The sequence below is a fragment of the Haematobia irritans genome, chromosome 2 (assembly GCF_050003625.1).
Source record: "Haematobia irritans isolate KBUSLIRL chromosome 2, ASM5000362v1, whole genome shotgun sequence".
In the NCBI taxonomy this organism is placed as follows: domain Eukaryota; kingdom Metazoa; phylum Arthropoda; class Insecta; order Diptera; family Muscidae; genus Haematobia; species Haematobia irritans.
This window is the reverse complement of record NC_134398.1, coordinates 53,451,612-53,467,427: the sequence shown is the minus strand read 5'-3', so window position 1 is coordinate 53,467,427 and position 15,816 is coordinate 53,451,612. Positions and strand designations below refer to the sequence as shown.

The following is a 15,816-nucleotide window of genomic DNA, read 5'->3' as shown; positions in this document are numbered from 1 at the left end:
GTTTATATCAAGCACTGTTTCTGACTGTAAATCTTTAATAACCCACATTTCGAAGTTTCATTATAAAAATGTAATATAGTATAAATGTCTAAATTACAAAAAAAAAATTGGTTCGGTCGGAGCAGGAATTGAACCCACGACCCTTTGCATGCAAGGCAGACATGCTAACCACTGCTCCACGTGGCCAACAAATGTATTTTTCTTTTAAATAATGTTATGTTTGCATGGGCTCGTGGGCGCTGCAAACTATGCTATATAAATGTAACTTATAACGATAATTGTCTACTGGTGACTATAACTGCTACGTAGCCCAGTGGATAGTGTGTTGGCTTACAAACTGTATGGTTCTCGGTTCGATTCTCCGTCCAGGCGAAAGGTAAAATTTAAAAAATTCATAAAATTGAATAATTTCTTCAACATTATTTGTATTACAGAAATAGGTACCAAGAACTAAAAATTTCGTGGAAGTGAATCTTCTTTGGGGAAAGTTCTTCCAAGCATATAATATTTTTGGGCTCAAAATGCTTCCAAACATATAATATGTTCACATAAAACAAACATATTAATGTTTGGAACATATGTTAGAGAAGCGATTTTTTTTGAGGGTGTAGAAACACTAAATATTCTAATTAAAAGAAAGCCAAAAATTTGAAAGAAAACTTATCAATTCTCTATTAAATTATACGCTGAGGGAAATTTCAAAAAAAAAAAATTCAAATTCATTTAGGATTACTCTGAAATTAAATATTTTTTTTACATTAAATAAAAACATTAAATTGGTTTCCAAAAAATTCGTATTATATATAATAAAATAAAAAACTAAATATTCTGGTTAAAAGAAAGTTAAAGAAACCTTACCAATTCACTATAAAATTATCAGTCGATTCTCGACTTTTTTATACAAATTTACTAATTCTGTAGAACAATCACTAGGAACATCATCTGGTTCTAATGAATTACTGCTACTATGCGATTTCCCTTGCAATCTATTAACCCTCTTTATTGTTAATATCTCCATAACTCACATTGTGTTGTGTATATCTGTCTTTCAGTATTTGACCCAATTGGAGGTTAGTGAAAACGAAATGGAAGTCTTGGATCTAAGTACTTTAGCACAATTGGAGACCTTAAAATGCAGCCATAATAAATTGTTGGAACTTATGATAAATGGCAGTAATTTAACATCATTGGTTGCCGATTCGAATTGTAAGTATGAAAGTCTATGTTGGACTGATGTGCATATGATTCTTAAATGTGCTTCTTTTGAACATTTATTGGAACATTGAGACTGTGAAATTTTGTAATAGGCGGTCATTAAAGGTAAAAGTTGAAAATAAAGGTACAATTTTTAATGCAATATTATCATACCCAGCAAAAAAGCGTCGCCAAAAAAGTAATGAAAATGTCAAGAAGTGGTGCAAAATTGACGCAGAAGCGATGAATTTAACATGGGCTTGTCATAGGACGGAAGTCCTCCATTTCAACAGCCGTTACACTTTACACGTTACACATTTGCATCACTTCTTTAGGTGTGATTCTGTGATATTTTGTCAAATAAATAATTTTAATAATTTTTTATAATTTTTAATGGATTCTAACGCTTGTCGGGAACCTTTGACCTCAAATATTTTCAAAAATTCACAATTTTTTCAGATAAGATTTTGCATTTTTTTCGACAAAATTAAAATGATTTGTACCATTTTATGAATTCTTACTCCGTTTTTAACGTATTTGAAACAAAAAAAATTAAAATTATCCATTAAAAGTATGAAAAAAACCAAGTTATAAACAAGTATATACTGCCGTAAATTCGGCCAGGCCGAATCTTATGCACCCTCCACCATGGATTGCGTAGAAACTTTTACGAAAGACTGTCATCCACAATCGAATTACTTGGGTTGTGGTAATACTTACCGATGGTAAGGTATCTTAAAACTTCTTAACATCGTCTTCTAAATTGTAAGTTAGTACATACGTGGTATATATTAGACAAAACAAGTATATACAGCCGTAAGTTCGGCCAGGCCGAATCTTATATACCCTCCACCATGGATTGCGCAGAAACTTCTACGAAAGACTGTCATCCACAAATTTCAACTCACTCGGATGAAATTTACTCCACCAAGAGGCTCCAAAACCAAATCTCGGGATCGGTTTATATGGGGGCTATAAATGATTATAGACTGATATGGACCACTTTTGGCATGGTTGTTAAATATCATATACTACCACCACGTACCAAATTTCAACCAGATCGGATGAATTTTGCTTCTCCAAAAGGCACCGGAGGTCAAATCTGGCGATCGGTTTATATGGGAGCTATATATAATTATGGACTGATAGGAACCAATTCCTGCATAGATGTTGGATAACATATACTAACATCACGTACCAAATTTCAACCGAATGGGAAGAATTTTGCTCTTCCAAGGGGCTCGGGAGGTCAAATCTGGGGATCGGTTTATATGGGGGCTATATATAATTATGGACCGATATCGACCAATTTTTGCTTGGGTGTTTGAGGCCATATATTGACATCACGTACCAAATTTCAACTGAATCAGATGAATTTTGCTCTTCCACGAGGCTCCGGAGGTAAAATCTGGGGATCGGTTTATATCGGGGCTATATATAATTATGGACCGATGTGAAACAATTTTTGCATGGTTGTTAGAGACCATATACTAACACCATGTACCAAATTTCAGCCGGATCGGATGAAATTTGCTTCTCTTAGAGGCCTCGCAAGCTAAATTTGGGGGTCCGTTTATATGAGGGCTATACGTAAAAGTGGACTGATATGGCCCATTTGCAATACCATCTGACCTACATCAATAACAACTACTTGTGTCAAGTTTCAAATCGATAGCTTGTTTCGTTCGGAAGTTAGCTGATTTCAACAGACGGACGGACGGACGGACGGACATGCTCAGATCGACTCAGACCTTCACCACGACCCAGAATATATATACTTTATGGGGTCTTAGATCAATATTTCGATCCTGTGGTGGAGGGTATAAAAAGGTATATATATGGTAAGTCTAGATAGCCAGAATTGAAATATGGCGGTCGCTTTATATGGGTGCTATATACAATTATGAACCGGTATGGACCATTTTTTGTGTGATTGGGAATCGATTTATCTGAGTGCTATATATATCTATAGACCGATATGGGCCTAGTTAAGCATAGTTGTTAACGGCCATATATTCCAAAAGGCACCGGAGGTAAAATCTGGGGATCGGTTTATATGGGGGCTATATATAATTATAGACCGGTATGGCCCAATTCCTGCATGGTTGTTAGAGACCATATACTAATATCACGTACCAAATTTCAACCGAATCGGATGAATTTTGCTCTTCCGAGGGGCTCCGGAGGTCAAATCAATGGATCGGTTTATATGGGGCTATATATAATTATGGACCGATTTCGACCAATCCGGAGGTAAAATCTGGGGATCGGTTTATATGGGGGTTATAAATAATTATGGACCGATGTGGACCAATTTGTGCATAGTTTTTAGATACCATATACTTACACCATGTACCAAATTTCAGCCGGATCGGATGAAATTTGCTTCTCTTTGAGGCTCCGCAAGCCAAATCTGGGGATCGGTTTATATGGGGGCTATATATAATTATGGACCGATGTGGACCAATTTTTGCATGGTTGTTAGATACCATATACCAACACCATGTACCAAATTTCAGCCAGATCGGATGAAATATGCTTCTCTTAGAGGCTCCGCAAGCCAAATCCGTTTATATGGGGGCTATACGTAAAAGTGAACCGATATGGCCCATTTTCAATACCATCCGACCTACATCAATAACAACTACTTGTGCCAAGTTTCAAGTCGATAGCTTGTTTCGTTAGCAAGTGATTTCAACAGACGGACGGACATGCTTAGATCGACTCAGAATTTCACCACGACCCAGAATATATACTTTATGGGGTCTTAGAGCAATATTTCGATGTGTTACAAACGGAATGACAAAGTTAATACACCCCCCCATCCTATGGTGGAGGGCATAAAAATTGAATTAAAAGAACTTCCTGGGTAGTTAAAATAAAGAACATCATTGGGAGTCCATATTCTGGAAGTGATTTTAAAGTTGTGCCTTTGGAAGAACTTCCAAATTTTTTTGCTGGGTAGTTATATGTGTGTAATTTCACAGAAGATAAATTCCTGTAGACAAATACCACATCATTCCATCAGAGTATTTTTCTAATGGAAACTCTTACTTAGGCTATAGGGTTTAGCAACAAGATGAGTTATATTGAATCACTCGGTATTTTCGTAGCCGGCACTTTTTAACCATTTATTTTTGAACTTTAAACAAGTTTAAATTACCCTGTTAGTTACTAAAAGTACCGTACCATTTTATGTACGTGTTTTAACAATAAATTGAAATTATTAAAATTCATTTAGGTTGGGTATAGTAAAATTCTTGCCGGTTCAGTACGCGAAAAATCATCTTGACTGATGAGACCGATTTCCACCGTGGTGGCTATGTCAATAAGCTTATATATAGCAAAATTGTCACATTTGCGCCTTGGAATATCCAAGAGTTATTTTTGAGAAAATTCTCCATCCTCAACGTGTGACTGTTTGGTGCTATTTATGGTTATCGTTTTCTTCGCCCATTTTCGATTAGGGAAAATAGTTCGGGTTTTTAAAATCGAGCAAACCCCACTGGTTCCTCTAGGGAGATTTAAGATTTGTCCCTGCCGCCGTACATAAAAACATTTTTTCTGATTCAATCACGAAATTAATTGAGCCAATTAATTTTTTAATTGAAATGTCTTCAATCACGAAAATGATCACACAGTTTTAATTGAGTATAAAAACATATTGATTAAAAAATTCATTGCTTTAATTTGAAAATTTCAATTAATTTGTTAATTGATTCAATTAAACATTTTATTGATGTTGATGTTAATTGGAACAATTAACTGTTCAATAAAAACCTCAAAATTTTTTTTCTAACTAACTGTGTGTTCTTAGTTTGATTAAAAAATAATTATATCAGTTATGTTTTTAATTAAAGACGTAACAATTTTAAATCACTTTCTTAATTGAGTTTGTGTTTTTATTTTGATTAAAAAAAAATGATAAATCAATTTTTATTAAAAATTAAGGGCGTTTTCGTTTCGCAAAAAATATGTTGCCTTGGTGTTACACTACATTTTCCCTCATTGCATTTTCGCCCAAATTATAGTTTCATTCCAAAGTTATTGTTAATTCATAATAATGTGAGGGATGCAGGATCAAAAATCTATGACAGGATCCTTCATATTTAGCAATCAATTTCGAGAATTTTGCACCTTGTTTCCCAATCGAAATCGCCATAAAGGGTGATACGGTCAAAATTTGGTCAATATAAACTTGACGTATTTCTTTCAATTTTGCATTTAAAAAACCTGAACACCCCTCATTTTGAAGGTGTGTGTGTGTAGAATGTTGCTCCTATTTTGATTTTGGAATTCACTCTTCAGTTGTCAAAATGCCGTCCAAGCAAAAAGAGCAGCGTATCAAAATTTTGCTCGCGCATCGCGAAAATCCGAGCTACTCGCACGCAAAGCTGGCAAAATCGCTAAAAGTTGCCAAATCAACCGTTACAAATGTAATTAAAGTGTTTGGGGAAGTCTGGATCAGGGGGAAATCGGAGTGGTACGCCGCCAACAACGTGCAGGTGGTTCCCAAGGACAAGAACCCTCCCAACACGCCAGAGCTCCGCCCAATTGAGAAATACTGGGCTATTGTCAAGCGAAACCTAAAGAAGACTAAAAAAACTGCTAAGGACGAGCAGCAGTTCAAGGCAAACTGGCTTTATGCGGCGAAGAAGGTGGACAAGGTGGCTGTACAAAATCTGATGGCAGGTGTCAAGCGTGAGGCCCGGCAATTCGGATTTGGAAAAGCGAAAGCCTAACTGAATATTTTTCCTGAATTTTATACTAATTGAACTTGAAAAAGAAATTTAATTTGATTTTTTAAATAAACGATTTCACCGATTTACACGCGTTTTCCATTGACCAAATTTTGACCGTATCACCCTTTAATACAATTCAATCATGTTTTAACTGACTTAGTCTTATGTGTTTGGCACAAGTATGTTTTTTTTGGGTCAGAATAGAGCCCTATTAATTTTGGAATAAATCGGTTCAGATTTAGGTATAGCTCCCATATATATTTTTCGCTCAGTATGCACTTATATGACGCCAGAACCCAGAGTCTACTCCGATTTACATGAAATGAAATTTTGCACAGGGAGTAGAATTGACATATGCTTGCCTAATTTGGTTTAATTCGGTTCAGATTTAGATATAGCTCCATATATCTTTTGCCCGATTTACACTCATATGACCACGGGGGCCAAATTTATACTCCCATTTACGTGAAATTTTGCAGAGATAGCTGAATTTTATTCTAACTATGCATGTCAAATTTGGTCAAAATCGGTTCAGATTATATATAGCTCCCATATATATGTACACCAGAGTTGGGGAAATATGGTAGACTGTTTCATGTTATAAACCCATTTGCATTGGGATTTTCCTCCAATTGACTGGATAGTTTCCACAGAGAATATATTTAATATGATATTTAAGTGTGCCAAAAGTTTGATCTAATTTGGTTCAGATTTAGATAAAGCCTCCATATATTTCGCCATATTTTAGTCACATCCTACACACTGTAATGCAAGACTTTCCACAGAACGGTTGAGTTTTAAATAAGGCTCCAAGTCGCTCGACTTGGCCACATAATATATCACAACCCACATATCTTGGCGAGATCTAACCAATATCCTAGTAAAATCGCCACTGCTGAGTAGCATAAATTGTAAATATTACTGAAATTGTTTTATATTTCGAATACATATGTATCGCCCGATATATCATAAATGCTCTTTTGTACAATTGCATTAAAAATTTCTCTCGCTTCATATTTCCCATATTAACATAACTAACATTGTGTTTCATCCCAGGGCGTTAGACGATTAAAATGTTAATTCTAGAGATTTTGTAGGAGTACAAAAATTTTTCTCCATTGTATGTATTTGTATTTGGAAATGCAAACCTCTATATAGCTCCCAACAAATTTGAAGTAGTTGAGATGGTAACACAAATGTTGGTCTACATAGTGGTGAAGGGTATAATATGGTCGGCTCCGCCCGACTTTAGCCTTTACTTACTTGTTTTTATACCCTCCACCATAGGATGGGGGTATATTAACTTTGTCATTCCGTTTGTAACACATCGAAATATTGCTCTAAGACCCCTCCACCATAGGATGGGGGGTATATTAACTTTGTCATTCCGTTTGTAACACATCGAAATATTGCTCTAAGACCCCATAAAATATATATATTCTGGGTCGTGCTGAAATTCTGATTCGATCTGAGCATGTCCGTCCGTCCGTCTGTTGAATTACGCTAACTTCCGAACGAAACAAGCTATCGACTTGAAACTTGGCACAAGTAGTTGTTATTGATGTAGGTCGGATGGTATTGCAAATGGGCCATATCGGTCCACTTTTACGTATAGCCCCCATATAAACGGACCCCCAAATTTGGCTTGCGAGGCCTCTAAGAGAAGCAAATTTCATCCGATCCGGCTGAAATTTCGTACATGGTGTTAGTATATAGTCTCCAACAACCATGCAAAAATTGGTACACATCGGCGCATAATTATATATAGCGCCCATATAAACCGATCCCCCGATTTGGCTTGCGAGGCCGCTAAGAGAAGCAAATTTCATCCGATCCGGCTGAAATTTGGTACGTGGTGTTAATATATGATCTCTAATAAACATGCAAAAATTGGTCCACATCGGTCCATAATTATATATAGCCCCCATATAAACCGATCCCCCGATTTGGCTTGCGAGGCCTTTAAGAGAAGCAAATTTCATCCGATCCTGCTGAAATTTGGTACATTGAGTTAGTATATGGTCTCTAACAACCATGCAAAAATTGGTCCACATCGGTCCATAATTATATATAGCCCCCATATAAACCGATCCCCCGATTTGGCTTGCGAGGCCTCTAAGAGAAGCAAATTTCATCCGATCCGGCTGAAATTTGGTACATTGAGTTAGTATATAGTCTCCAACAACCATGCAAAAATTGGTACACATCGGCGCATAATTACATATAGCCCCCATATAAACCGATCCCCCGATTTGGCTTGCGAGGCCGCTAAGAGAAGCAAATTTCATCCGATCCGGCTGAAATTTGGTACGTGGTGTTAATATATGGCCTCAAACTACCATGCAAAAACTGGTCGATATCGGTCCATAATTATATATAGGCCCCATCATAAGCGTAGGAAGGCCTCTGGGGAGGGGGCTTAGACCCCCCAGAAAAATTTTAGCCCCCCCCAGAATTTGAAAACCTATTTACGATTTTCCATTTTTATAAAAAATAAACAAGCCCAGCCAAAAAAGTAATGAAAATGATCTTTTTGGATCCGGAAGTGGTGCAAAATTGGCGAAGAAGCGATGAATTTAACATGGGCTTGTCATAGGACGGAAGTCCTCCATTTCAGCAGCCGTTGCACTGAATTTGCATCACTTCTTTAGGTGTGATCCGAATTCAATGTTTTGAATGTAAATTAAAAAATTCTGTTATATTTTGTCAAATAAATAATTTTTATAATTTTTAATGGATTCTCATGCTTGTCGGAAACATTTGACCTCAAATATTTTCAAAAATTCACAAGTTTTTCAGATTATATTTAGAATTTTTTTATTTGTACCATTTTATGAATTCTTACTTCGTTTTTAAGGTATTTGAAACAAAAAAGTTAAAATTTCCCATTAAAAGTAAGAAAAAACCAAGTTATAAACAAATATATACGGCCGTAAGTTCGGCCAGGCCGAAGCTTATGTACCCTCCATCATGGATTGCGTAGATACTTCTTCTAAACACTGCCACCCACAATCGAATTACTTAAGTTGCGTTAACGCTTGCCGATGGCAAGGTATCTTAAAACATCCTAACACCATCTTCTAAATTGTATCTAAGTCCATACGTGGTATATATTAAATCAAAAAATCAAAAAAACAAAATTTTCTATAGAAATAAAATTTTCACAAAATTTTCTATAGAAAGAAAATTTTGACAAAAATGTCTACAGAAATAAAATTTTAACAAAATTTTCTATAGAAATAGACTTTTGACAAAATTTTCTATAGAAATAAAATCTTGGTAGATTATTTTTGGCTCGAGTGGCAACCATGATTATGAACCAAATAAAATTTGAACAAAATTTTCTATAGAAATAAAAATTTGACAATGATGAAAATTTTATTATAAATTTATATTTTAACAAAATTTTCTCTAGTATATGGTTGTTAGCGACCATATACTAACACCACGTTCCTAATTTGAACCGGATCGGATGAATTTTGCTCCTCCAAGAGGCTCCGGAGGTCAAATCTGGAGAACGTTTTATATGGGGGCATATATAATTATGGACCGATATGGACCAATTTTTGCACGGTTGCTAGAGACCATATACCAATACCATGTACCAAATTTCAGCCGGATCGGATGAAATTTGCTTCTCTTAGAGGCTCCGCAACCCAAATCTGGGGATCGGTTTATATGTGCGCTATATATAATTATGGACCGATGTGGACCAATTTTTGCATGATTGTTAGAGACCATATACTAACACCATGTACCAAATTTCAGCCGGATCGGATGAAATATGCTTCTCTTAGAGGCTCCACACGCCAAATCTGGGGATCGGTTTATATGGGGGCTATATGTAATTAAGGACCGATATGGACCAATTTTTGCATGGTTGTTAGAGACCATATACCAACATCATGTACCAAATTTCAACCGGATCGGATGAAATTTGCTTCTCTTAGAGGCTCCGCAAGCCAAATCTGGGGATCGGTTTATATGGGGGCTATATATAATTATGGACCGATGTGGACCAATTTTTGCACGATTGTTAGAGACCATATACCAACACCATGTACCAAATTTCAGCCGGATCGGATGAAATATACTTCTCTTAGAGGTTCCACAAGCCAAATCTGGGGATCGGTTTATATGGGGGCTATATATAATTAAGGACCGATATGGACCAATTTTTGCATGGTTGTTAGATACCATATACCAACACCATGTACCAAATTTCAGCCGGATCGGATGAAATATGCTTCTGTTAGAGGCTCCACAAGTCAAATCTGAGGGTCCCTTTATATGGGGGCTATACGTAAAAGTGGACCGATATGGCCCATTTTCAATACCATCCGACCTACATCGATAACAACTACTTGTGCCAAGTTTCAAGTCGATAGCTTGTTTCGTTCGGAAGTTAGCGTGATTTCAACAGACGGACGGACGGACGGACGGACGGACATGCTTAGATCGACTCAGAATTTCACCACGACCCAGAATATATATACTTTATGGGGTCTTAGAGCAATATTTCGATGTGTTACAAACGGAATGACAAAGTTAATATACCCCCATCCTATGATGGAGGGTATAAAAATTGAATTTAAATAACTTCCTGAGTAGTTAAAATAAAGAACATCATTGGGAGTACATCTTCTGGAAGTGCTTTTAAAGTTGTGTCTTTGGAAGAACTTCCAAATTTTTTTGCTGGGAAATGTGTGGAACCACTTTTACTTGCTTTATTATAAATTAATTTTCGAGTTATTTTGATGTCTAATTTTTTTTATTCATTTTTATGAAATAAAACATTAATTGAAATATAAATAAATGAAATATAAATTTTTAGCTAGGGGGGCTATAGCCCCCCCCTAGGAAAATTGGCTAGCTACGCTAATGGGCCCCATATAAACCGATCTCCAGATTTGACCTCCAGAGCCCCTTGGAAGAGCAAAATTCTTCCCATTCGGTTGAAATTTGGTACGTGATGTTAGTATATGGTATCCAACAACCATGGACTAACTCACAATTTAGAAAACGTTGTTAAGAAGTTTTAAGATACCACAACCCAAGTAATTCGATTGTGGATGACAGTCTTTCGTAGAAGTTTCTACGCAATCCATGGTGGAGGGTACATAAGATTCGGCCTGGCCGAACTTACGGCCGTATATACTTGTTATAATTGGAAAACTTTTCAGCTTCAATTAACTTTTTAATTGGAAATATTTTGGTGACATTTTTTCTGTGTATATGTCTGTTTTCCTATTTTGGAATAAATGCCTTCTCTGTTGCCTCAAAATGCCTTCTCTGTTGCCTCAAACTATTTAGTAAGAAAATGAATAAAAAAAACTCATATAACTCTCTTTTCCATATCTTTGAAGGTCTCCATCTAATACAGATTTCACCGATTCCCCAGAAACTCTATCATGTGAACATATCCAAGAATTACTTTACCGAATTACCAAAATGGTTGAACGAATGTGAAATGCTGGAAAGTCTCAATGCTTCACACAATCAATTGCAAAAAGTTACCGATTTCATATTGACCAGCAAAACAAATCGGATACGTGATCTCAATTTATCGTACAACAATTTAAGGATCATTGAACGATTACCGGAACGCTTTAGACTTTTGGAAACATTGCAATTGCAAAGTAATGAGTTACAATTGCTTACCGACAATCTGTTTGCCATAACAAAAGGATCGTTGAAATCACTGAATTTATCGTGCAATAAATTGCAAATATTGCCACCCGTTCAAGACCGCGACCCTATGGATGGGGGAGGAGAAGTGGAATTTGTGCTGGAATGTCTGATGGTGACAAGTAATAATTTGGACGATCGCATTTTTGAAGTATTGAAATGGGCCAAAAATCTTCGTGTGTTGTATGCAGCCTATAATAAAATATCGGCTATAGCCGATGGAAGTCTAGAGAAATTGGACAAATTGGAGGAGTTAATGTTGTCAGGAAATTTACTGCAGCAGTTACCAGAAAGTGTGTGCGAACTTAAAAGTCTACAGGTGTTAAGGGTCCACTCAAATCTTTTGCTCTTCACCCCGGGTCTAAGTAAATTGTCATCACTCAGAGTTCTGGACCTGGCCCATAATCATTTGGATCATTTGGATTTGATGAGTTTGGTTCCACAAAATCTCAAATATTTCGATTTGTCTTGCAATCTGCAATTACAGCTGGATGAATATCAGGTCACTGTTTGTCGAAGTCAGCGAAAATGGAGCCTCGTAGATGTTTCAGGAAAGAATCGCATTAATTTACCTACGAAAAAGACAGCCGACCCAAAGGATGCTCTAACCCATGGTAATACCTCGCATAAGCCACCCTGGCTATTGGGTTTCTCTGAGACGCCTGGGAAGTCTCGTAAATTATTGGTTATACAATTGCGTGAAAGTAAATATCGCAATGAGGAGGCTTTATTTGGAATGTTCATAAGTGCCACAAATCATGCGACGCATGTCTCCAAAATGGCCCAAATGATTCCGAAACTTTTGCAACAGGAGAGAACAGTGAAAGAGAATATAGGCGATTATATGAAGTACACCCTTTTAAGTGCCCAGCAGAAGGTTGGTGAGAAGCCTCCATTGGCCTCCATGCTTTGTCATATCTGTCGCGAGAGCTCTAGATCCAAGGATATGGTTAGGCCACAGAAAACCAAGAGATATATCTTAAGAGTGGCCGGTATTGGTGATATAGGGGCCTATTTAATACGACGTACCACAAATGTGGAATTAATAGCGAAGACCACAACGTCGCATCAGCAATTCTTGAACTCTTCCATGAACTTGACAGATCCCACATTGGCTGAATGGATTTTGGGTAATGATGATGAATATCTGGTGATATGTAATCCTGGCATACGTTCGGTATTGGATATCGATCGTATATCTCGTGAGATACGCAAAGATGACAATGTTGTCTTGGCCGCCAAACGTCTGCAAGATTTGGCCCAAAGTTTTGGTTGTACGGAAAATTTGAGTGTTATAGTGATCCGTTTTAAGAATATCGGAACCGATGTGGATCATCTCATAAAAGAGCTGAAACAAACGGTACGCAGGAAACCCCAAACTTTGGCAGCCACATCTGTGAATTCCGCCCTGTTACCAAATGTCTGTAAGCGAGCTTGTTGTGATCGAAATCTGAATTGTCGTCACCGTTTTACAGCAGGTCGTCAATTATCAGCCATAACAGCTCGTGGTGGCAGTGATCGTTCATCGCCCAGTGGACAAAGTGATCAAGCTCTCAGTGTGAGTCATAATAGTAAATCGCTGGCCGACATTGGAGACAATGATTATATTTTGGCCCATGCTCGAGTTTTGGAGGAAACCACCGAAATGGAAATGTTGGATGAAACCGATTCTGCTCTCTCGGAAGAACAATTTAAATGTTGGGAATATATGCTTGAACAGAATACCCAATTACTTTTCGACAAAGAATTGAATACGATCTCCAAGTCGTTTACCAAAAATCGCAATGCCGAAAGAAAATCTTTGAATCGAACACCTGAGCGTTATGATTACAAATCGAATTTATTGAAACATAGCACCCCCAAATTTATATCCACCAGTTCTCCCCAGCTTTTGTATTCCGAAGTTAAGAAAAGCAACATTGGCAATCATCATACGCCGGCCAATGGCGCGGTATCGCAACAACAACAACAACAGGTGTCTTTTCTATCTAAGCATTTTGGTAGTGCTCGATCCTTTGGGGCTGGTTATAATTTTTTCTCGGATTCGAAAAGTCGTGATTCTTTAACCTCTGGAATTGGCTATTCGAAGTTGGGTGGTGGTCCGAATGCTGCCTATTTTGGTTCGCTACAACGTCTTATGCCATATAATCTGGAATACGATTTTGCCGTTACCCAAGAGCGAACATATTTGGATGAGGATGACGATGATGATTTTAATGAGCATGAGAATCGTATGCGGAAATATTGGGGTGTGGCCACTACAGAGTTGTAATGTTTTCTCTAGGTTATAGTATAAATTTTGTGATCAGAGGCGACATATTCTTGACGGCGGGGCTGAAACTAAATTTTAGCCAACGGCGGCGTCTCGATGGCTAAGGGAATATGAACATGTACATTTCGAAAACCGAATATAGTATCGACCTTGGTGTGTAAACTCAACCAGAGCGATAGGCGGTACGTATATATCTTATGGGAAGCCTAAAATATGCGACGGAATACCGTGACGTACATCGGTATTTTGTTAAATCAAAATCCAGTATAATTAATTGGAAGAAAATTCGATAGAGTTGAATCCGTTTTTTAACTACCCACCAGGCATGTTCTTTAATATGAATACAAAAGACGAGGAAAGAGAGAATTTATGTCGGCAATGGCAATTGTATTTGTTCACTGCTTCGTTTCACTGTTTACACTTACTTAAAAGAAAACTCAAAGATTGTCATACAAAATTTTAATGTTTGGCAACCCTATTGTTGTATATTTTGCCAATCATCTGAAGTCAGCTGATTGTAAGACACCACCTTTAATAGTTTATCATGGTTTGTATATACACACACATTATTCGATTATTAATTGACTTAATGTATTAAGTATTTTTGAAAATTTAGATTTATTTCTTATATTATATACTAAAAATATTATGTAAATACAATTCGACTATATGTGTATGTAAAAATAAAATATTAAAGGAAAGATATACTTTGTTTTGTTAGCGGGCTGGCTGCACGGTTAGCACTCGTGCCTAAAATAATCTACCAATATTTGAAACAAATGTTACCAAAAATCTACCAAATTTAAAAAATATCTTAATTTGGAATTTTTGCTCAAATTTTTGTGGTTTGTATGAAAATTTTTTTGGAAGAAATTATGTTTCATTATTATTTCAACATTTGCAATATTATATATTATGATCCCTCTTGTTACCGACAATTGTTTAGGTGCATATATATCCCTTGAATTTGAAATGTTTGTCAAAATTTTATTTGTATAAAAAATTTTCCCAAAATTTTATTTCTACACTAATAAAAAAATTTTGTTATGTTAACGAAATGTGTCGTTAAAAGTCAGCCAATGAAACAAATTCGTTAATACAACGAAATTTCTCCCAATCAACGTAACGTTTCGTACTATTAATGAATATTTTCTTTGTATTAATGCAAATGTTTCGTTATATCAATAAACATTTTTCGTTGGCTGACTTTCAATGAAATTGTCTTTGTGTGTATAGAAAATTTTCTCAAAATTTTATTTCTATAGAAAATTTTCACAAAATTTTATTTTTATAGAAAATTTTCACAAAATTTTAATTCTATGGAAAATTTTGTCAAAATTTTTTTTTTAGAAAAATTTGCCAACATTTTATTTCTTATTTCTCGTGTTCGCCTGATACCGAAACAGGCAATTAACGTCCAAATGCATTTTATCTAATTTTACAATTATTAATCGAGCTTTATGCACAAATTTAGATTAAGGAACGTGATTAATAGAGTCATTGAAAAGAAAACGCCAGATACAAATCTATACACGTCTAGACTGTACATGTTTCGGTTCAGGCGAATCAACCTTTTCACAGCCTTTAGTTTAGATCTGGCTGGGATATATAACTCAATTTTGGGCCCTTTATGCTAACTCCTTATGGAGAAAACATCTAGGAATTTTCCTCTTACACATTGAAACATCTTTACTCCCACTGTATATCATCTTTATACCCTGCGCCACACTGTGGAATCTGTTAAACCTATTGCCCTATTTGCAGAAATTTGGATTTATTACCCATAATAAACTATAGCTCCTAATATTAGACATTTCTGCTCAGATTGTGACAAGACACCCATAAACATGTACCCTTCTTTATATTCTCCAAAACCTATACCAATGATACCCCACAAATTCTTATGTTTACTAATTCAGT

The 15,816-nt window shown here is 36.3% G+C and overlaps 1 protein-coding gene across 1 annotated transcript; it reads left to right on the top strand.

Moving 5' to 3' along the window:
- The first annotated feature begins 1,055 nt into the window (after positions 1 to 1,055).
- On the top strand, positions 1,056 to 14,599 carry Phlpp (PH domain leucine-rich repeat protein phosphatase). The gene is made up of 2 exons (XM_075294143.1): positions 1,056 to 1,206; positions 11,303 to 14,599. Exons 1-2 carry the CDS (start codon positions 1,086 to 1,088, stop codon positions 13,894 to 13,896), a joined length of 2,715 nt encoding a protein of 904 aa, XP_075150258.1. The 5' UTR covers positions 1,056 to 1,085; the 3' UTR covers positions 13,897 to 14,599.
- Positions 14,600 to 15,816: the final 1,217 nt, after the last annotated feature.